This window comes from Fulmarus glacialis, unplaced genomic scaffold, assembly GCF_000690835.1.
Source record: "Fulmarus glacialis isolate BGI_N327 unplaced genomic scaffold, ASM69083v1 scaffold35715, whole genome shotgun sequence".
Classification (NCBI taxonomy): Eukaryota; Metazoa; Chordata; class Aves; order Procellariiformes; family Procellariidae; genus Fulmarus; species Fulmarus glacialis.
The window spans coordinates 23830-48640 of record NW_009214254.1 but is presented as its reverse complement, the minus strand read 5'-3'; the positions used below and the strand labels follow the sequence as shown (position 1 = coordinate 48640).

At 34.5% G+C, this 24811-nt stretch overlaps 1 protein-coding gene across 1 annotated transcript in view; it reads right to left on the bottom strand.

The window, feature by feature from the left end:
- Positions 1-24811, bottom strand: part of LOC104077310 (activating signal cointegrator 1 complex subunit 3) — a gene marked incomplete at both ends in the record, with an annotated part of 71171 nt that overhangs the window by 25231 nt on the left and 21129 nt on the right. Inside the window, 6 exons of the mRNA XM_009578494.1 lie at positions 7118-7252; positions 7539-7650; positions 16922-17047; positions 19647-19779; positions 23255-23375; positions 23477-23614. Of these exons, the coding sequence (XP_009576789.1) occupies positions 7118-7252; positions 7539-7650; positions 16922-17047; positions 19647-19779; positions 23255-23375; positions 23477-23614 (765 nt within the window). The remainder of the gene's footprint in view (positions 1-7117; positions 7253-7538; positions 7651-16921; positions 17048-19646; positions 19780-23254; positions 23376-23476; positions 23615-24811) is intronic.

Genomic DNA, 24811 nt, shown 5'->3' with positions numbered 1-24811 from the left:
AAAGGCACACCGAGCTTGTAAGACTGCCTTCTCGAGTACTTGAGGCATGAGAACCCACAGCCATTTATCAAAGCAGCATTGCATAGTATGTTCAGCTTTACCTTAATAAAGATGCAGTTTAGAACTTCAGTTTTGTTTCAACAAACACAAACATTATTTCAACAAATATATATTGTATATTTGAAAACAGAGCTATATGACACGACTGCTGAAAAAAAGCCTTTTCATTTTCAATACTTTGCGAAGTATTGGCTGCATGTAGACAACTATGCATAATTTGAAAACTCGCATAATGACGATGGCTACAATTCTAACTGCCAAGTGGTAAGTAAAAGAATTTTGTGCTTAAATAAATAAATAAATAAATGGTGCGTGGTTGAATTGCCTGCAGCTTTAAGTAGTCAGCTAAACCAAGCTTGCTATCACTGAACTTGCTTCTAGCATATATACCAAGGACACGCATTGATTTGCCACAGATGGCAGCCAATGTTCACATTTGTAAGTACAAGACCAGGACAGTACTCCTATCTACCCTAGCAGATACAAGTGTAATAGCTTCCTGGCTCATCAATATAATTTTCATTGGTATACATGAATGTTTTGCTGCTATAATTGCATCTATAGCTCCTGTTAAAGGAATTTATTTCCTCATTTTTCTGACAGAAACAGTTACTAAAGCAGCTGTTTGAAATGGGGATATAGCCCGAGGCTACTGGCTTCCACTACCACAGCTATATACAGTTTCATAAGTTTTTCCCTTGGACTCTGCACTGCAATCAAAACAAATTTAAAAAAAAAAAAGATACTGTATTATTTCCAAGATAACAGTTCTTGTCTTACAGCCTACCTCGTGGGAAATGTATGTCAGAAACCTTTAACTTCAGCTTTAAAATAGGTTTTATTTTAACTTCCCTGAGTATTGATTCAGTTTTTTTAAACTGGCAAGTAATGACAGAAGTTGAGTTAGAAGATCGGAGGGAAAAAACCCGAGATCTGTCAATCGGAGATTAGAAAGTCATGTGTTTTGGCGATGGGAAGGTTTTACATTTTCTGATTTTGAATGTAATTCATTCTTATTGATGCCATAAAAATTAAAGACTTATGCCATGTTCAGTTAGATGTCAGTGGTGGGCACTGTCATCTTGATTTAACAACTGATTGTGCTTTTCTGGAAAGGTGGGCAGCATATGACGCTTTCAAACTAAAAATCAAACAATCATTTGGAAAAAGAAAAATAAGAAATAATTGTGTCATGATGTTAGAAAAAAATTACTATATTCAAGTACTACAGCAACATTCAAAACTGCTCCATCTACTGGGACTAGAGAAAAATCAACACAAATTTAATGTGTGAGTATTCATGTGTGTAAGCACTCTTTCTGCTAAATACAAGATATTTTGAATATACTGGATATAGATGATGAAATTTGGATGCTTTTAAAATTCACTGTAGCATTTTGTTTTATTTTCATGAAGCCAAACACATTTTTCAAATTTAAACTATTTTATTATACACGCTGTGATACTATCTAGATATTCCAAGTGGGAACTGAAGCACAAATCTTTTAAAATATTAAAATCCAGACAATATAGGCTGTATAAAAGTTAAGTAAATGATCCTGGAAATGCCTATGTTTAGGATGAAATTTATGCATTGAACAGTCCTAGGTATGGATTTATTGTGAAGAAAAGATTTAATGGTAAGAGGTAACAGTTTTCTCCTATTATAAGGGGTCACTAAAATATGCATAATGGCGGGGGCCTGTTCCTATTTGTAGAGTGGCCACAGCAGTCATGTTCATATTGTTGAGAATGCACGATATATGTGAAATCAAATATGTAAGTTCTTTAAAGGTTAGCATGTAACATAATTGCTTTTCATCTGGTATAAAGTTTTATACATAATAAAGTATTAAGGAGGTTGTAACGAGGTGGGTGTTGGTCTCTTCTGCCAAGTAACTAGCGATAGGACGAGAGGAAATGGCCTCAAGTTGTGCCAGAGGAGGTTTAGACTGGACATTAGGAAAAATTTCTTTACTGAAAGAGTGGTCAGGCCTTGGAACAGGTTGCCCAGGGAAGTGGTGGAGTCACCATCCCTGGAAGTATTTAAAAGACGTGTAGATGAGGTGCTTAGGGACATGGTTTAGTGGGCATGGTGGTGTTGGGTTGATGGTTGGACTCGATGATCTTAGAGGTCTTTTCCAACCTTAATGATTCTATGATTCTATTTCTATTCTTGACACTGAAATGCCATATTTAAAAAGAATAACATATGAATACAATCTTGCTGTACTTTTATGCCTTGAAGAAAATCATAATAGCACCTTTATTTCCTTCTAAATAAAATGTAAATGTAAATTTAAACTAGAAAATGACACTTAGGAAGAGTGATCTGATTTTTTTCTGAAATGGCCATAGAACAGAAAACCGGTTCTATATAATATCTTAAAAAAAACAAAAACAATGTTTCTGCCATGGCTTTCAGAGAAAATATTACACAAAACAGCTCACATTAGCTTGTTCTTGGATAATATTTTTGTTACTTATTAATCCCTCCTTCCCTGTCATCTAACTGGAGACCAGTTGAAAAGATCGTTTATCACTGAGTCAAAAACCTTTGTGGCCCCTTCGTGGGAGACTGAACCAGAAGCTTTTATATAGAATCCTGTTGTGGAAATAAAATTATTTCAGACCGAGAGTGTAAATATTCATAAAGACTCGCATATTTCCCTGGTTAGAATAGGATGTCCCAATGATGATGACCTGAAAATAAAGCTATAGGTTAATTGAGTTACCTAGAATCTCATAGTACAAATACCTAACACGTAATGAAAGACAGGTAAGACATTAATAACTTTACTCTTTTGTTATCTATGTATCCAGGATGGAAAGCACCTGTTTCATGAACCACCTCCTCCCACCTTCCAAATCTGCTACTCCAGCAATGCCAGATTTTCTGCTGAGTTCCAAAACACTTAGTCTAATACAAGCCAGTGTAACAAAACCATGTCAATTATCAGATAGAAATATAGGGAAGAGGTATGTGGATACCAAACTTATAAGCCCATGTTTATATCACAGAAAGATGGATACGTATGCCCCACTATAACACAAACACCATGTTGTTCTGTCCCTAAGCTCCCCAGTTAGAAAGAAACCCATCTCTTATAACCAGTTTACATAAAAGACAGCAGTAGGCACAAGAAAATCAATCAGTTCTCTCTTGTAGGTAGAATTCAAAAACAGAAATAAGGGACAACATGCAGATAAACAAGGGATGAAAGATGGTAATGTTCTCCCCTTCACTGTCTGGTACGAACAGATATGACAAAGTATTTGCTCTGTAAATAAGAGTATTAACCAGATAACCAGATAAGTGTAGTAAGAAATCACCAAAAATCATGAAGCTAGTGGATCTAGCCATCACAGTCCTGATCAGTCATCAAGACAGACCTCCTTTCCTCAAGGTACAACAGACCTACATTTGATTTTAAAAAGATTTGTGGTGACTGCTGCTTTAGTACAGAAAATAACAAAAATTACTGCAATGTCTCTCTCACTGTTTTTTACCTAGATCTCTGTTTTAATCTCCGCACCTAACTTTCAGAATAAAAGGAAACAGTCTTTAGGTACCTCAGGGAAACCCAGCTTGTCAGTAATAATTCATGAACACTTCCTCATCAATAATACTTAATGCAAGAAGCACCATAACTCAACAGTGATTAAGCTCATTTGGATTACTACTGTCTGAAGCACGGTTAGGAAAGTTTTAAAGAAAGCTCTGTGGAAAAGCATCAAACATTTTCTCTCAGAAAAATTACAGGTCCATTAGCACAAGTCAGTTAACAAAAGTAACTGAATCCGAACTTCGCCTGCTAACTGCAAAACCAAGACAGATTAAACATCTCAAGTACAGATTTACTGAGAGGAGAAGGGAAAGCATCAGAGGATTGTACCCCACCTATTTGTATCACTTATTACTGTATACTTCCAACATGACTGCAGGGCTGTTCCCATGTGCCATATTCCTGCTCATGTTATGGATACTTCAACCCCTAAACCATACTGAAAAAAATTCATTCTATCTTGCAAAATGCTGGCAGATGATCAAATGAAAAGATAAAATAAAAACAGAGAAAAGGACAGATACTGGAGAAGACTAGGAATGGTCTTGACTACTAAGTGGAAACAAATCTTGCTATCACGGGACTTTTTTGAGAGGACTCATCAGCACTAGAAACAGGATGACTCAAGACTACTTTTTCACGAGTTGCAAAGATTCATTGATAATTCATTAGTGAGTGATCCTGAATTCTGAACACTCCCATCAGCATGGCAAAATATCAATCTGAAACTCAAAATCCCTTAATCAAATTCAGATTTAAAACCCCTAATACGATCATAAATTTCTGAATTCTTGAATGCAATCTTGCTTTTTTCCTGGTTTTGTTTTAAACAAATTTTTGCTCCTTTTCAAGTTACACATTGACAATTTGGTAAAAACTTGTGTATATCCCATTTCAAACCCACATCATCAGTATTTTCTTTGTTACAATTGTACACTTCTGCCTTCCTTATATACATCAGACACCTTGTAAATGTCTAGAGGTTGCAAGATTATGAACAACGCCAACAAAAAAAAAGACCCGCATGTCACATCTGCAAAATCCTGCAACTGCATTTGAGAAATGTCTTGGGTAGTTATTCTTAAATAACACAGTCCAAAGTTCAAAACTTTAAAACTGAGTGATCAGCAGAATGATCACAATTATAATTATGTTTTGCAACGATAATAGGCCTTTTTGTACTATAGCTACAGCTTTCAGTTCCAGCATCATTAAGAGATTCTTCAAATTACTTTTTAAATATCCTTTTCCCTCAGGATTTTCACTTATACCTAATTAGACTACTTACCCCATGCCATGTAATTCCCTATTGCCAAAACTGCTAAATGCTTCAATAAGAAGGAAGAGGGCACCAGTGGAGCAAGGCAGATGTAGTGTCATTGGTTAACAATAGAGGTGTGAAGCAACTGCTGTAATTATAAAACTCATTAATTCACAGTGTTTAGGGGAAAAAAAGAAACCTTGGCAATAACTCTGTTGAAATGGCAATTCTTTTCAACACTACATCAGATTGAAAAAAACCTTTCAATTTACACCTTCAATAAGAGAGAATAGTAATTCCATTAATAATTATGAAAATCAACTTCTGCATAAAAAGTAAGGAAAAATTGTCAGCTATAGTGGCATCCAGCATTCATATATCCTTTTCATCTTTCAAATTGACATGTGGCACATTTTGACCCCTAAACGATTTTATTTTTAGTCTCATTCCTCTTAAGACCGTAAATGGACAACTTCCAAGACTATATTTCCAGAAAAAAAAATTAGAAATAATTAAAGCAAGATTAATTAATTTTAAATTTTACAACCTCTGCCTAACAGTAGGGTCCTAGGTTTCGTCTAGAACAGAAATATTTGCCATTTACCTTTGTGCTTCATGGATGCAAACTATTCAAATAGATGAGGAGCCCTGACATAAGATAGGCAGCACTAGGTTCTGCTTCCATCATTCATCTTCCATATACTGCTCACTAACTTAGGCAGTGTCATGAAATGTCCCCCATCTCTGCTAATGCTATTCTCAAACTTTCCCTTTATCTGAAAAAAAATTCTGAAGTTTCTAGGTGGAGAAAATTTTCTCTAGAGAGGAGAGATTTTAAAGAGAGAGTAGCTGGAGTAAAGCTCTCACCTTGAATACTCAATGTTATATTATTTAATTTCTGTTCACTAGTGGGTATTTCTTCTTAAAATTTCAGTTATTTTACATACAGCATATATAGGAATTGTGGTTGATTACCATTTTGAATTCAGCTGAATACACTGAATTTCATTTCATATAATTTGCAATGCTTTCTGACAACAGAACAACAGATATTGCAGGGTCAGTGATAGCAATTCCCCTATTTTGGCTGTCTAACACTTTCCATTATAAAAGATTACTGTGGCCTTTATTTCTGAGCTGTAACACTCCGAATGTTTGCAGCAGGTGATTTAAATTTATCAGAAAGAAAGTCTCTGTACTAGAAAAGTGGCTTTCGTAGTGTCATAAAATGCTGATCAGGTTTTGTTGAGATGCAAACTGTTGAATAGCACTATTTTAATTTTTCTTGTATTTCTCCTCAGAGAAATTTTGGCAGCATGTCAAACCAATAATGAATATAAAAGTAACATATATAAATACTACAAGATGGGACTCTAGATTTTGAAGTTAACAGTTGGAAATCAGAATATTAAAGAACTTGGGCCACTTGTATAATTATAATATAACAGAGACTGTAATCATAAGTGGGTAGAAGTAAGTTTTCCTGGATAATATTCAGGCACTTCTTGTTTTCAAATATGTGAGTACAAGTGGAGTTACACCACTCTGAAAAGAAGATTTTGTAGATATAACTGCTTAAGTACTTAAAAAGGAAAATGCGGCAAAACCTGATTCTTTTATGATGAGAATGTAATACTATCATGCTGCATTGTGCACCGTGTCTCCACATTTGTACCCTAAATCTTTTGCCTTGCACTGTACTTCTCTATTAAACAGTCACTAGACTAACTGTATGAGCTGGCATTATTGCAGGTTATGACCTCAGGGATCGTGAGGTGGCTGAGCGAAGAAAAAGAAGGCATTTTAGGAAACAGGTCTTCCCCATATGTGTCCCCCACTTCTTAAAGCTGCTGTATCTTCCAGATTGACCCAGTGCAAACTGGTGGCCCTGGTACAGATTTAGGATATTGATATGCAGATACTATTCTGGCATTTTAGTATTATACCTAACTTAGAAAAAAACAAATATAAGATTTGTATAGATCCTGAACATTATAAAGGGACATAAGAAGAGAAACAGGTGTATACAGTAATTTTGATGTACTGATTAGACAACACACTTAAAACATCAAAAATTATTCAGGTATATTACTCAAAACAATAAAAAATGAAATTACAGATCAGGGAAGAAAGGCTTTTCTTAATTTTGGGGTGTTTTTTCATACACTTGTAAGTGTCTTAAAGAGTCACCAGTTACATATGTTTAAGTTAAGAAAATATCAGCACTTACAGTCAGAATTAAGAGCAATTCTTCAATGTTGCTTTCAGGTTTCAACTGATCTTTGAACATCCCAATAGTTGGATGCTTCAAATAGTAATAGGAAGCAATGCGGCCGTATGTCAGAGGTTCAATGCTGCGATTATCCTATTAGAAGAGGAATCAAATACACATGGTTCCTACATGGTTCAATATAAATGGCTCCTACAAAACTGTAAAATATTTTAAGACTACTTTATAAGAGAGAACAGCAAAAATTATTTAGCATCATAATTTAGCTGCAACCCCAATTAAGCTCAGTTTTCAACATAAGTCTTCCAAATAGCTCCACAGACAAACTCTAACATCTCAAATCAGGAGCATGTATCTTGCTGTTCCCAACTTTTAGGAGCATGTATCTTACTGAATCTTGTAAGGCACAGATTAGTCTTACCTCCCCAATTTCAATACAGTAGGAGCATTCCAAATCAAAGAGGGATTTTTCAACAAGGCTTGAGAGGTACTTATTCATAGTGTCATGGCTCACGTCATCCAAGTTATAGTAACTAGATAAATTGAAAACAGATGCATTACACGAATACTTTTGACACTCTGAAGATTTTTAACAATAACGTCTTGTAGGAAAACTTACAAGGCGGCTATAATACGCACACATACTTGGAACAGCAATATCCACATTAAACAATTAAACACAGAACTATTCCCTTATATAGTCTAACAAGAAATTAATGATTCTTAAATAGTTTGTGGGAGTAACCAACATAATACAAGCAGGTACATATGGAAAGATGGTAATTTATCTGTCTATTAATAGAAAGGTTGATACAAACAGAACTGGACTGGCTATATTTTGTTAGTGGGAAAATTTTCCTGATTGCATAAGTATATTTTCCTGATTATATAAGTATGAAAGTGAACAAGCAATATTAATACAAGTAACAGTATTTTAACTTCAAGAGAAAGGAAGAAAACCGACCGAGGATAGCAACTGTTCTTAAATCCTGGAACTCTGAAAATAAAAACTAGGCATATAGTGACATCTCTTGAAAAAGTAACCTTACACCAATCCAAATGTTGGTGTTCGTTGTTATATTTCCGTGTAATTTTATCCTCAAAGTTAAAATTGCTAAAAAACCAGGAATAGGGTATTTGTTAATGTGGTTACTTCACATGTTCATATAAACTATATATAGTAACAATCATTCTTAGTTATCTCTATGAAGGAAAAATGTTTAAATGTGTGTCAAAACATATTGTTATGCCAGCATATAAAAAAGAACCAGTGACTGAAGTTTGCGCTCCTTAACTGTAGAACTTAAGCTGTATTATAAGATTCTTACTCACACAAACTAACATAATTTCAGGGAGAGCTTTTACCTAGAAAATTCCAGATAAAAATGTAATAAGAACTTGTGTCCTAGATTCAACAAAGGCACCAATTCAGAAAGTAACAATTACGTTCAATGAGCAGTAAAGAAAAACTGAGCATGCTCAGAAAGTTTAAAAATTCTGAATTTAAGCAGAGCAATTAAATCATACAATTTCAAAGTGGAATTCAAACAAACAAAAAATTTGATGATTTATTGAAATGTTAAAAAGCACAGTAAAAAATGTTGGCCGTGCTCATTTAATTCTGTAAAATACTGTCGCACGCATAGACTACTGAGATTGCTGCAACGATGAAGATGCTCCTTTGTTCATACTAGCTGTTTCACTAAAATTTCCTACAGTTACGATGTACTCGGCATCCCCACTGGAAACAATACCACATGCTGTAATGGAGATTAGGTTCTTTCAGTGTTATTTTGTACAGGTGAACAACAGGCTACAAAACAGTGTGCTGAGATTCATTTTAGCTGATTTTACATAGTTACATCTACACCTGAGTTAATCTTTTTAACTCCCTTTACTGCCAATGGAGAGAAACCTGTGCTTGCAGAATGCTATTCATCTGAAGTATTTAATAGATCTGCTTTAGAATGAGGTGAAATGTAATCACTGGCTAAAAAAAAGAACTTTAGACAATCAGTTCAGTTGTTGATGCTATACTTGGGCAGATGAATCCCATTCTCTGATTTAAGCTCTATTTCGCTTACTGTAATGCTGCTGTTAGCAAATTTCAAAAGATGGAATTGTGTTTTTATATACGACAAGCATCCTTCCATAACTGTTTTATTAACAGAACATGATGTGCATTATTATTTTCTTAAAGAGAGTTTTAAACATTTATCTTTTTGAATAGCAATAGCAAAACTGAAAAAAGCCTTCATGCTAAATAGCAGTACAGTCATTTCCAGATTTTTTCCCTTGTTATTAATCCCAAATTATGGGGTTAATTCTCTGATGCTTTGAATGTTCACTTATAATTGGGTAAAGTTGGAGTAAAACACTACTCCTGTAAGAAAAAGATTAAAAAAATCTGTTCTGATAGCAGGAAACAGTCAGCTACATTAGACAACCACAAAGTGTATACGTACAGCAGTAGAGTATTCAACCGTGTGATATTTTATATGGGTTCATGATGAGATTATCTCAACTATTTAAAACATAGCTATTGTCCAAAACCAAACCAAAACAAAAGAAATATTTATATTGACTAAAATGTATTATATGGTAGACAGCCACACATTAACAGCCTTGTGCAAAGAAAACTTATTTGTAGCAAAAGTACTCTAACATTGTTTTCAATGCAACTTAATTTTCATGAGTCCCCTTTTAAATTTACTGAAGTAATATAGTAATGATAAAAAATGGTCAATATTTCCATCTGCACCTTTTATCTACCTGAAATCTTATCACTGAACATATTTAGATTCTGTTTATTAGCAGAAATTACTTTGTAACATTTTGTTTACCTTCTGAAAAGAATCGAGCAAATTAACTACATGAGATGTTTAAGGATGTGAAATGATTTTCTATTTTATACATCTAAACCACTAATGATTCATTAGCATTTTTCTCTAAATTGAATATAACACCACTGAAATGATTCTAATTAAGGCACTTTGTTGTCAGGGTATTCAGACTTTCACCGTATCATTGCAACGCTATTATTTGCAGTACCACAACATTGATGATGAATACAGATAAAACAAAGGAAGAGAGATGGGCAATACACTGAACTTATTTTTTGAGACTGAAATTTAAGACAGTAATTCAAACAGATTTTATCTTGTGCTCTGCCTAATTTGCAGTATTTCACAATGCCTTTTAGAAAATATGTGAATTTTAAATTTGCTGATTTGGTAATTTTTTGTCAGAGGAGTAAATATATAGCTGCCTAGTGCAAATAAAACAATGTAAAGAAAAATCTGAAATGGTTTGTAATCTTGAGTGAAGTGGTACCAGTGTGTTTTAACTACTATCTATAATGGGGTAAATATAATTTTGAGCACACCCACAGGAGCTTCTTGGTCACTCAGAACGTTTTCCCCTAATAAAAAGCAAAGCCATTCATCTAGAAAGACGATGCTAAAATCATTAGCGAAAACAGAGGTATCATGACATTAGACAGTATTTTGAATGCACAGGCATAAATGCAAGTTGAATTTGGCATGTTGGTATGCTCCAAGTATAAAAACTGCATCATATGTGAGTTCCTCTATGAAGCTATATTACCTAACTATTTAATTACAGATAAAGAATAAAAACAATGCAGTTTCATGCTCACTGCATTGAATCATCTAGTCATTATTTTCCCTTTGCTATAAACAGACAGCCTACCTTTTTATCAGCACACCATTTCATTTATTTCACAGTGAAGCCCAGTTTCACAATAATTGACTTGTCAGAAACTCTAATTTATGAGGCTGGGCTCTGTAAGCCTTCTCCTATATTGGACTCAACCTGCACACAAGCAGGGTTGAATATTTACAATGCTGTTAACAGGTGCTGAGTTGTTTAATGATTCTAATAGCCAGAAGCGTACTGAGAAAGCCAGCGGGATCACAATTACAGGCTGTTTGAACACAACAATTACTCGTCCCCTGAGAGGTGTGAAAGTCAAAGGCAGTTTTATCCTAACAGCATCTAGCACATGGGCTAGACAGGCTAACTTCCATTAGTAGTCCATTGGGAAAAAGCAGTAACGAACCCCTAGGTATCATAAAAATTTACAAAGTATGTAAAATTTAAACAATCAAAAACTGAAGGAACTTTTAATTGTCTTTTAAATAATATATTTAAATCCCAAACCTTGTAGAGTTTAGCAAGAACAACAAACGGTGAAACATGAACTTATTTCTCTAATCTAAGGAAGTGTGGAATTTCATCAGCTGAGAAAGACGGAGAGACGTGCAGGAACATAAAATGTAGATGAAGTTACACAAAACATTTAGGATTTAATGTGAATGGTGGCAATCATTTCCTGTTTAGCTTATGTAAACCTGACCTGAGATCTCTCTGGGAAATTTTTCATCAGCCTTGAAATGGTCCTGCTATAACTGTCAATGCTGTGAAGTCATTTGTTACAGCACCATGTTTTTTATGTTCAGATTATACGGTAGTAATAGTGACACACATAATGAAAATCAGTGGCAGAGTCAGCCAAAAATATTAAAAGAAAAAACTTGCTAGTCGGAAGGTCTTTTGAAACAAATGCACAAAAAAGATGAATCTACAGCACTCACTTGATAGCAAGAAAGTGTGCTTTCTGAGATTTTACGGTCCTGAACGCAGAATTTTGTTATGAACAAGTATGGGGGAAACACAGATAATAATTTTTGTAAATTGCTTTACTGCAGTCATCAATTGTCTTTACTTTCATTAGCTTGTGGCCTTCAGCAGCTGTCATCTTCAAATGGTTCCATGGAAATGGTACTGAGTATATGGCACAATTGATGGACCTTCATAGCCAGAGAGCTATGAACCAATGTACCAACTCACTTCTGTTGTTAAGGCATCACTGACTGACTCTGGAGTCCGTGACTGGCTTGCTAAAAAGCATTACAGCATGCACAAATGCTGCAGACAGTAATCTCTACCTGTATTTTACTTGTATCGTATTTTCTTGCATCCATATATTTGCTTATGCCAGGTATGAGAAATAGACACATTGCTATCTTTAATCGGTTTTTAGTATATTGTACATTGTGGTTATTTAAGAAGATCAAAAAAGAGTCCAGTTTCTCTGACATCAGCAAGGTATTTGCCTCCACATCAGTGCTTTTAATTAAAATATTTACAAGAAAGTTTACCTCTGGAGATGCATTCATAAGATGAGAAATCAGAGGTAATAGGGACATGTAAATTTGCTTACATATTGATTGGGCATTTCTTTTTCCTATAATGTATTCCAACAGATAATTTGTACAGGTAAATCATATCCAAGAGTAGGAAGACAACTATCTGAATTTGCTTTCTGAATGGGGAGATGCGGGGTCTTCAGCTTTGCATTCTCACCTAAGACTGCAGCAGACTGGGGAACAGGAGGCAGCTCAAATACTCAGCAGCCTGGGGCTTCCCAGTCTGAGAGAAGCAGAAAAACTTTATTTGTGTGGATAGTTTGGTAAAAGCATACCATGAACTACATTCCTGTACTTTCCACATCACTGTGACCCCAATAATTTAAAAGAACAAGCTCTTGTTATGAAATTCATAATAATGCCTATAGCTGTTATTTATTAAGTATATATACATGCACACAGATCTAAATGTGATTGTAAAAGAAAGAAATATCTGTTTACCAACTCAAAATATGGATATTGGTAATTACCATAACATACCTGCACCTGCACCTTCTTAGCTTCTATTCTTAGTAGCTACTGCAAACTTTTCCATTTTATCTCTTAACCTTAGTTAATTTAACTTTCTTCAATAATCCCCCCTTCTGATATAATTCCAAACTAGCCCTAAAATTCTGAATAACTGTGATTTTGTCACTGAAATACATATTATTTTATCCTGACTGGCTGATATTAGCTGTCACCTCAATACCAGAAACTATATTGGAACAGTATATGACCATAATTTTTATTCAGATGTTTTATTCATATGTTATTAGACATGCTCAACTAATCATACTGAGAAAAGGAAATTTAACATAAAATATAAGTGTATGATGATAAAAGCATCAGTCTGAGATAACTTAATTATAATTTATGCTACATTATTCTTTCACTCCAGAAGACTTCGTAAGACTGACATAAAGTGAAAAATAAACCCCCTGAATAATAATTCTCAGAATGAATTAATAAAACAATTTTTTTCAGGTCTTCACAAGGAATTTACATAGAAAACTGATTTTATAAGTGTGTACGTATACACAGACACACTCATATATATTTATAAATACATAAAAAAACACACACATTTTAACAGTGATGTGATGTGGGCTCTCAGAATATCTAAAAATTAACTTTCAAATGAAAGCTGATTCTGCTTAACTTTACATATGTTGTAAATTTCTATTTCTCTTTTACTGCACATGTATCTGGAAAATATCATAACCTGATTTACAGAAAATGTTTCCCGTAGCTATTTCTCTTTTGTAGAAAGTTGCCGATTATAATCTTTTATAGGGTAAAAGAATGCAATAGTCAAGGAATTTCAGCCAAGGAAAGGAGATAGATGAGCCTCTCAAAATAGCCCCTTTCAAAGAACATGGCACTTTGCTTATCTGTCTTGTATGATCTTGACTAAGTAAAGAACATATCGACTAAAGTTGTATGTGGAATGGAGAACATGTTGTAATACTTGACTGAAGTAGCACAGAAACTTTGACTTAACATGCAAATTCAGAAACCTCTACAATTAGGAATAATTGCTTTGGGGAAGGGGAAGTTCAGGGAAGAAACTCTGGATATTAAGACTGATACACTTTGATAAAACAGTTTTATTTGGACCACCCCTCTCATTTGCACATCATCTCTTGAACAACATGCACATGACTAGTCAGTATGCCTCTGAACAAAACTAGCACTCAGCTATTCCACTCCCCCAAATCAACAGCTTAATTACTCCTCTTAACTAGATAGTTAAAACCCATTTCACAGGTTTCAAGATACAGGGGTTCATCAAACAAGAAAATTAAAATGGTTTGATGAAAAGAAGATTGCAACATGCAAAGATTTTCAGTAACACCATTAAAAAAGCCATTATTACAAGTCTAACAAATTGTCTCAAGTGTGCCAGAAAAACTTTTGTAATGACTGCATGTGTAGAAGAAACCTCGATACTTAGAGCAAAAGGACACTTCGATCTCCATCTCACAACAAAGTTACATTAACATTACTTAAATAGTAGAAATTGTAGGCATTCAGTAAGGCATTTTATGATACTGGACTGGAATAGAATGATCCTAGATTTGTTTATGCAGGTTTAATACACAAGTAGCTAAAACTGGCAATAAATGAGAATATAAATCTTCTGCATATTATCTAAGCCCATTATTTTGGGGATTTACAGCATCACATGCAGTGACTTTTATGCCAATGAATCCCAAGGCAATTTACCAATCATGCATATGGGAATTACTTATTCACCACTAAGGTACAATCACCTGCTGGCTGGAAAATAGTTCTTGTTTCACAGTGAAGAGAAAGCCAACAAAATTGCTTTGGGTCAGGACATGATAAAGAACACTGTATCAAGTGACACTGAGTAGGTATTGTGTAACCACCCAAACCAAAATTCAGCCATTGTGCTCCTAATCTCGTGAAAAAAATGAACCCTAAAACCTCTGAATTATTAAGGGCCACAAATAGTTCTTGTTTGGTAATATCACTCATTTCATATGCTCATCTAATTTATTCAAAGTTATCTCAGCTATCACTGACTTCTCTTCACAAAACTCTTCAGTTTTCCTTTGATGTATCTCATTCAAACACTGACCACGCCGGAACTGCTTGCCTTGTAGGAGGTCTGAAAATACTACAGATCCAGGAACTCTACCAACTGGCTAGTTTAGGAACTTTGGATGAAACTTAATAGAATTTATTATCATGTCAACGAATGGAAATCGTGCACATCCATCGCATTTGCACTTGGTATCTAGAAGTGACCTCTTTGACACGGTCAATAATGTCCTTCATTTTTCTTCCTGCATGACTGAGTACAGAAGGAATGCTGAGTACCCCTGTGTGGATGAGACGGGGTAAAACTGCAGAACTTGTGAACTGTTCCAACCTGCATGTGTAGCGTTCCAATGAAAGACTCCAATTTCATTAGAAAGTTCAATATGCATTCCTATCCTGTCATTATGGACATGACTAGTCAAGATCTGCTCATGTTGTTTCTCACTACAAAGGCTCTGCATCTCACTATGAAATATAGCGGGTTTTTAAATTTTTTTTCCCCCTAACTCTCTTGCCACAATCCTCTCAGAATAGCAGAACTTTTGCTTAAAAGTTGATATTGTGATAACTTCAGATTTAGCTTTCCATAACACTGCACATTAAAGAAACTGCTGAGAAAAAAGGACCATCAGTAAACATGCCAGCCTCATACTCCAGTGGGAACCTTCTTTTATATTGCGAAGAGCTTGCCTGTTAAATCAAACAACTACATTTCTATATTCTACACTTACTTTTGGGCTATATGTTGTGTCTTAAAAATCTAACTAGCACAGATACCATATGATCAAAGCTCGCCAAAGACAAATCAAGAAAATTACTTTAGCACAGCCATTAAAGAGCAAAACATTTTAAAATAACATTACTTATTCTTTATAGTAAAAAAACAATAGTGTCTGCAGTGGCATAGTTTTTGACATTAGTTGTAGTATGGATCATGTGTAAATTCCAAAGTCATACAACTAAACACAGCTTTACCCACATCTAACCTAGACAAAACCAGAATTTAGCTGTTTGTCACTCTCAGGGGAGAAATACCTTCCACATAAATGTATTCATTTTGTTAGTTATGAAGTGAGAGAATTGAATATGTTTTCTTTAGTTTACAGTTCTAACACTCTGCATTTTTTTATTTCCCAAGAAGATTAGATGGAAATTCTGTTTTGTGGGAGACTGTCAGCATAGGACTAGATGCAGAATTCAAAACTAATGAAGACTAAAAAAGAATTAAAGGAAATTATTTTATCACTTTCTGGCTCCCACCAGCAGTTGCCCATAAAGAACCCAGCTGAAAATTCAGTCAAATGTTATGGACATTAACATGATTCAGAAATACAACACTCTGGAGTACATCAAGAAATATTTAGTGCTATAAATGCCTAATTCTTTATTTGCCACATTATGTGGTGGGTGAATGATCACATGATAGGTAACATACCATTTACCCAAAACAATGTTGTGGCAAAGGCAGGCTACATTGCTGGAACAGCTCAGAATGATCTGCATACCAGCTGGAGCTAGGCAGGATGATAACAATCATTGAAAATATTGCACACATGGTTTCACCAGGATACCCTAATGAAAGTAAACTTTATCACAGAGAAACAGCTGATAGCTATTCTCTCATTTATTAGGAAAATCCAGGTCTTAATAGATTTTCTACAGAAAACTGGGCAGAACATATCAATGTGGTAGCTAAAAAAAAGTAACACATTATAAATACAATACCTAAAGGAATGTGATAATCTGGAGTTTTATTTTAGGGATGCTGATGTAGCCCTCTCAATAAGGCTATTTTATAGTTGTCACTAAATTGTAAAGTTATCTGCCAAGAAATGCATTTATATTTAGAGAAAAAAATATTAAAAAAATGTGCACACAAGTTTTATTCCATGTGTGGGCCAGTAATGCTCCTACATTGGAGACTGCAAAGTATTCTAGGCTCCAACAGCAGTGGGATCACCTTTGGATCAACTCTACCCTCAAATTACGTTTAGATTAAATTGCATTTGTATTTTCCACTCACGTTGGGTTCATTATAAGTCGACGGAAGAAATAAGTCCAGGTGATATAATCCATTGCATCCTGCTTAGAAGTAATTGTTCCAGCAGCAATTTCAGCATTCAAGTGGTCAGCCAGCACTTCTAACAAGCTGAAGAACAGAAAACAAGAGGGCTTAGCTGACTTTACAATCACAAAGACAGGTAATATATTTTGTAGAGTTGTGCATTAAAAGGTTTATTACTTTTAATTTGAAAATATTATATATTTATCTTCCGGTAAAAGAGAAGAGGGGAAGAAGGGGGAATGTAATTGCAAGGTCAGGTATCTTTACATGATGGTGGAATGAAGCTCAAATTATTTTTTGATTGGACCAAGAATGCACAAGTTTAAGTCATTCATGGAATGTATTCAGATGGAGCTACTCAGTGGTAACTTCTGAATACTGTGTGTTGACCATATGATCATGCTGGTTTAATCCAATGGGAAGACAAACAGGAAATGAAACAGTGGCAATAGCTCAGCTAATACTTGACAAATATTTGAGGGCTATTAAAATTACATCAGAACTGCTTCCCCCAGATTTTGCCTCATCTTCATCCAATGTAAAAAAAAAAAAAAAAAAAAAAAGCAGCTACTTTTACCCAGAAAGATCTAAACTCAGAAACACAGAAGAACAAAAACAGTTTAAAATGATTCTTACAAAGTAAAATACTGTTTAGTGTCATTAAATGGAACAAAGACCTCCATTAGGGCATCCAATGAGATCATGCCTGGCTAGAGTTCAATCAGGGAATGGCAAATATCCTTATGGATCAACCAAATTTTTCTTGTATTATAATCCTTTTTCTTTTCCTACTATTCTTTCCTTACTGCTAAAAGTAAAGAATAATTTGGTATGAGTAACTGTTTTACAGCTCTAAACCACTGATTGCACACTTCTGAAGGTAAGAACTGCAGATGTTCTACCCAGACTGTCCAGGAGAAACTGGATAGATGATGCAATAGCTATTCCATAATAAAGAGTACTTTGTCTTTTGTTTCTAATGTGCTATATTTCAGACCCATGATCAGTGAGAGCACAAGGCCTTTCATATGAGTTGTGTACTCAAGTCTTACAACTAAAACATAGACAAGGCTTTTAGAAGAAACTTTAATTAAAAAAATATGAAGTTTAATTTTACAAATTGGAAATACTACACAAAGCTGATAAATCTGCTCTTTGATAGAACAGATGGGAAAGCATTCTAAAACTAAAAACCCTCCAAAAAAACCCAGTTTCTCTTTGAAGCTATGAAGACTCTTACTTCAAATACTTGATCATAAAAGAGACCAAGACAACTCTAAGTTAATTGGATCACAACCTACATAGAACTTAACAATATTGCTATTAATATGTGAATTTTAATCTGAAAATGTATGAATTATTCTTTGTTTATAGTAAAAGATGGAATATATCAAACTACAAAGTAAATATACACACACAAAATGAGCTACTAGAAACATAGAATATTTATAGTATTCCAAACAGGAACAAGGTGTGATTACTACTGTTATATTGAAGATACGAGTTCTTTATTTAGAAACACCACTTACCTATGAATAGAGAGATTTCCTAGTTTATGCTAGTGCCATAAAGTCTGGATATATCATCAACAATTTAATCACACTGCTCTTTTGACTTATTAGCTATCATTTTGAAGAAGTTCAACTCCTAGCCTTTTGTGCTAAATGAAATATATATGTTAAAAAAAGAAAAGTGTGGTTTCCTAAGGAAATGAAGTGCATGTCTCCACATTCTTTGTTTGCAAAAATTATATGTCTGTCTGCGCACCACAGAAATTAACCTTCAAATACACCAGCCCATTTCAACTACATTTCACAGGTGGATAGCACTCTCAAGCTCCTACAAATTTCCTGACCAGATAGAGGTCCCATTATCGCTTATGTTGAGGGATGAAATCTCCTTAGGAGAACAATACTGTGAATTCTTCACCACTGAGAAAAGCTTTCAGTAATGCTCATGCTTTATCAGATGTCTGAGAATTCCTCCATGAAACATGCATCTATAGCAGACCGATGTAACTAGTTCTGCTTCTCGTTGAACAACTAAGTATATTATAAATATTAAAACCAAGGCATGAGTCACATTAAGCTGGACAGCAAACTTTGTATCAACTAAGTTCAGAGAGGCTGCAAAAAGGTGGTATTTCTACATTTCTGACCAAAATATTGCAATTTTGAAGTGAAAGATGTGTTGAAAGTGTATTAGTAATACTTTACACCATGCAGATTTCTTTTTGAACTTGTGAGACTTTGAAGAATGTGGTATCTATAACGGTACAAGTATTCTAGGTAAAAAGCGCTAGAAACTTGCCTATTTTTTTCCTATTAAGAATTTGTCACAGAATTTCACAGAGGGTTCTGAGGATCACATATAGTTGTCCTACACACTGGCCTTGAAGAACAGTTTGTGCTCTCATTCAAATGTCTGAGACAACACTCAGAAGCAGAGAAGCATTTGTAGTATTATCTAGGAATGGACTAAAGAGCTCAACAGTGCTTCAAAACTCATGGAAGAAAGGATTTTTCTGTTTAAAGATGGATAATATTTTTGGGAAAATGATTTTCCTCTAAGACCCCAATATTTAGGAGATATTTGGCACAGGAATTTTGTTTCACTTTTCTCTATCCCTCATCTGTAGTATCATTTATAGTTTGATCAGCTTTTCAGATTGCTTTATCTTTACCTTGATTCCACTGGGAAAGGTTCATAAAGGAATTTTTTGTAGAAGTCTTTCTTAATATCATGAACTAGAATTACAGCTTTTCCTTGGTCATCAAACTGTGGTCTGCCAGCACGTCCCATCATCTGAAGTACATCTGCCAAAGAGACAATAATGTATAAATCAAATGTATTTATCTGAATGTATAAATAAATGTATTTACATCTGTATAATGTGCAATACAGGATTTTTGGATTTCTTTGGCCTCGTATGCCCTATTGGTTTTGACACATCTAAATTTTTTTTCCATCTCAGATAAATTTATGATGAACTTCTTTCTGGCAGAGACTAACTTCCTGCATACTTGAAGACCACCCACTGCAATAGAATCTAAGCTTACATCTAATATAAATTTCCTCTACTCTTCTTCCATTCCACATCCATCCCTCGTTTGATCATATGCAACTAAAGATGATGAGTGAGAGAATTCATAAAGCCTACAATGGCAACTGTCTATTATTTCCTAATTTTCAAGTATTTGACTTCACAATAACAAAAGTTCCTTGTATAAGCTTTTCTGCTATATATGATTTCCTAGGTTTTGAATATTTTAGAGGAAAAAAGGTAAAGACAAATTCTAATTACTGACAGCTATGATCTTTATCACTCAAACTTCAGGACAAGTTATATTAGTTATTAGGACTGGAGTAGTGATGGTTTCATATCATATGTTTTCCCTATATCAGATCACAATATACAAATTTAAAAGCAGGTACAGTTAAAGCTTACCTCTACTACTCTGCCTACACATCATCACTTGCAAATACTAGTTAATGATTTCTATAAACACTGAAAATACTAGTTTACACAAAACATGCTCAACTTGCTGCCCGGCCACCAAGAGAATTATGCTTATCATCTGTTTGTTTGTGTCTTCTCATAATCTGAGAAGTGCTTCTGCATAGGGTTTTTTTGTCTGATTCCTTTTTGGTGCCTCCAGCTGCTATTTAACTTTGAAGAAACAATGGAAAGCAATTAATAAGTTATTACTTATTAAAGTTAAAACTTTTTATATTTTGTGTATTCTCTGTGAGCTCCATCATACCTGCACAAGATGTGGCTTGCAGTACCTGGCATTTTGAAAAGCGATTTCTTTGGCATCAATCAATCAGGTTTTGGCCCCATGGTCAGTTGGGGAAGGAAAAGCCAGAGGGTGTAGAATGGCATACAGCAATGGACAATAATAGGAGAAATAGCCCGATGACAATAAACAGTTTTTAGTAACACATTTTCACTTGAGTACCCACGAGCTATATAGACAGCAATGTTTTTAATCAGTTTATTCCTTTTGTTAATTTAGGAATGACATGAAAATGTAAAATGAAACTACTTTGAAAATGATGTTTCTGAATAGGTATGTGCACAGGAGGGTGATGAAACAACTTCTTGCTATTCTAATGTGGTGAATTAAATTGTGCATAATACTATATAGGAAATGGATTTACCAAAAAGCGTCAGGAAATGATTTTTGCCAATATCCACTATGTAATTATCCAAACCAAATATTTTCTTTACTGACTATATGTTGCTTGGCTGCTTTTAATCACTGGACCAAACTCCTGAAATGTTAAATATGATCCAACTGGCTGACTAAATGTCTGCTAACTGAGAAAAGGCCCTCCCCAAAACCTCTGACTTCACTCAAAGAAGCTTTTTTACTTATTTTGAAATTACTGAACACTCCAGAATGATTCATTCTGCCCTCAGCTACTTCCTTGGAGCCAAATGCATCCCTGATACAGAAAGATAACTTCAGCAGGGAGAAACCAAGTTATGCCATGACGGAACAGTAAAGGCATAACTTGATGTATTGTGAAATTTTGGAAGTATTTCAGAAAGAAACTCATTACATTTTCATTTTATTGCTGCTGCAAAACTGTACTACCTATCCACAGAACTTCCAGATGCATAAATATTCTCTAGAAAGTTAAAAATAAAAATGCTCTAAGCAAACCACACCACATGTTTCTTCATAAAGTAAGGAATCTGCATTTTCTGTTGCAGTGCAGACAACAAAATCTAAATGCTTCCATCACAGATGGTGGTATTCCATCCACTCCCCCCACCCCTAAGTCTTATTGAAAATTCAAGAATTGAACAACCCCCAATGCCCAAGTCACCTGAATTCAAAAAGGCAATAAAGAGTGAAAGTATAAGCATTCCTTAAAGCCTTTGTGACTACTTCTACAACAGATTTCTAAAAGAGCATAGTAAGTCTTCAATGCTTATCGAGTTTCTGATTTCTTTTGAATATATTATTTTCTCTATTACTTCTCTCTATTACAGTCTCACAGATTCAACATAAAATGTAAAACTTCAGTTGATTTCTTTTCTCATCACTTTCCCCATTCAGTAATAAAGTCAGTTGTCACTATTCTTCCAGTCGGGACGAGTGAGGTACTACTTCTCTGCAGAGACTGTTTATACTAAGTTTACATCAGCCGAAGTCTGTCACAAAATGCAAGTGTGCATGGCTAAGCTCCCAGGTCATACCAGAATCTTTGAACAAGAGAGTTGGTCTGGAAATTGATCCCAAGTTTCCCGCAGAGCACTAACCACTAAATTAAGCTCTATGATGGGTTACTTGGAGAAGTAACCCCTGCAGTATTTTCAGTTTGAGCTTTTTTTCATTAGTAAGCTTCTCTTGCTGAAAAGACAGTGTGTGGTTAAAAAGATCTCTAATTTACATTACAAATAACATTTAGATTGTCCTTAGGTGTACACATCTCTGGCATAGTATAGGATTATTTAATAATAAACTTTCTCTTGTGAAAAGAGAAAGGGAAAACAGAACAGGAAACCTGGAATAAATTTAGCTTGTCCTCATTCTTCAAGCTTAGTACCATCCAGACAAATATTCTCCCTGTCTGAAGTCTGAAAGAAGTTCTTCCATGGTTCACTTTCTTAAGCTTGTTGAAAACATTGCAGAACAGTTTATGAAAAGTGGAGTTTACTGGAGCCAGAAAGCAATAGAAGTTTGTATCAAACCAGAAATTCAAATATTTAATTTAGCTGCTTATTTTTGAAGTATGACTTACTTGAAGTATCACTTACATCACTGAAGATACTGGACTAGTTAGGGTTTTTCATTTACTGTCAAGTGACTACATATAAATTTTATGTTCTCATACATGTGTGATTCAACTGTTGCATTTCAAACCATGGCTAAGTTTACTGTTAGAAATCTGTTTCTATTTAGAAAAGGTTTCAAAAATGAAAAAAATTATTTGATGCATGAAAAATTCCTTTTATACAATTAACTAGGTAGCTAAATATAACTTTATATTGTCCCTTTAAGTGTTTAATGTCTATTTTGGATGATACGCATTAAAGGAATTTAGCATGAAGAAAGATTTGCAAAACAGAAACATTTTCATTATTGCATAAAATCCTAAGAGTTCTCTTAAAACTTTCATTAAACAAAGAAACCCTTTCCTCAGCACTCCTAGTCTCTACCCAAATTAGGTATTTTCAGTGATCTAAATAATTTCAGTTACTAAATAATTCAGATCATTTGCATATTCTTGAAATACATTTTAGCATATGAGCATTTTCATAATTTATGTGAGTACCTGTAATGGGATAATCCACGTAACGCCTTGTTTTTCCATCATAGTATTCTGTTCCTTTAACAATTACTAAATGAGCTGGAAAATTTACACCCCACGCTAATGTGCTTGTGGCAATAAGAACCTAAAACAGAAGGAAAGATTAATGAGGTATATGTAACAAAAAGCCAACTTTTAAAATTCCATGTAAAACTCATTATGGCAGGATTCAAAGAACAAATGTACCTGGATTTTGCAGTTCACAAACAATTCTTCCACAGTTTTCCTGTCTCTCTCATGCAGACCTGCATGGTGCATGCCTATTCCAAAAGCAAGTGTCAGCTTCAGATTTGAATCTCTAACTGTCACTATAATGTCATTCATCTGTAATAGAAAGAATAGTTGCATGTTTTAAAACAGATTACTCAGAAATTTTAAACTTTTAGGGTTATTATCTTTTTTTTTAATAGCAAGGATAATTTGCTCAACACTGTTTATACAAAGAGGAAAACACAGTCTTCAGTCTCTGAACAGTCTGGTTTTAGTCTAAAAAAAATCAAATACTATATTAATGATGGGGGGAAAACAAAATGCACATGACTTTACTGACACACTAACTAGTGCAGATAAGGAAATGAAAATGCTGAAAATATCTTGACAGATCTGGCAAATGCTGTGCATTCTGCTCTGTGTTTGTTTAATGCAATCCCTGGTATCAAAGGGGTTAGAACTGGTATAAAAACATAGCAGATCCCTGCAACCAGTAACATAATAACAGTCATGAAAAATAAATTTGGATCTCTCTAATGCCTATGAAAAGACACACACAGTTTTTCAGTTTGATAATTCTGCAATTATTATTCACCAAAAAAACTTCCTATTCACATGCTGAAATGCAAATTTTTTTTTTTGTGTGAGTTTGTAATTTATAGACTCAAACCCCGTAGTGAAACCCAACATATAGTACGTGTCTTCATTTAAAACTTTTAGAAGTCCAGATAAAAAGCTATTTTTTATTACTATTACTATTTTTTTCAAATCTCATGTCAATGACTACTTGGAATAATTTTAACTACTATAATTTTAACTATATTTCTTGCCTATGTGTTCAAGTAGTAAATTCCATAATAAGCTCATTTATTTCTGTAAACGACCTCTGTGAAAAAAGCCCCTCACTAATAATGAACAAGAGCTTTATAACTTCTGTCTTGTTTAGTGATTTTACCCTCAATATTCCTTCTGTTGTTTTATTTCTAAGGCCATTTATTATTTTATGTGATTTTAATATAATTATAGCCAGAACTTTCAAACCTCATCTCTTATTAGTGGTTTCCTGGTGCCACCAGCAGTGGCATGATGATATTGCATACTTACGGGCACCATCATTCACGGTTAACCGAGGAGGTATAGCCAAGGTTAGAGAAAAAATAGTAGTGCAGAACAAATTACTCAGGGTAACTGAAGAATTTGGACCAAGTATTCAGTCCCACCTCGGACTGAGTATCTCAAAGTACTGAGATATGATACCTGCATGACTGCAGTGATTATTTTCATTTCCATTTAGGACTCTGAGGTGTTGCT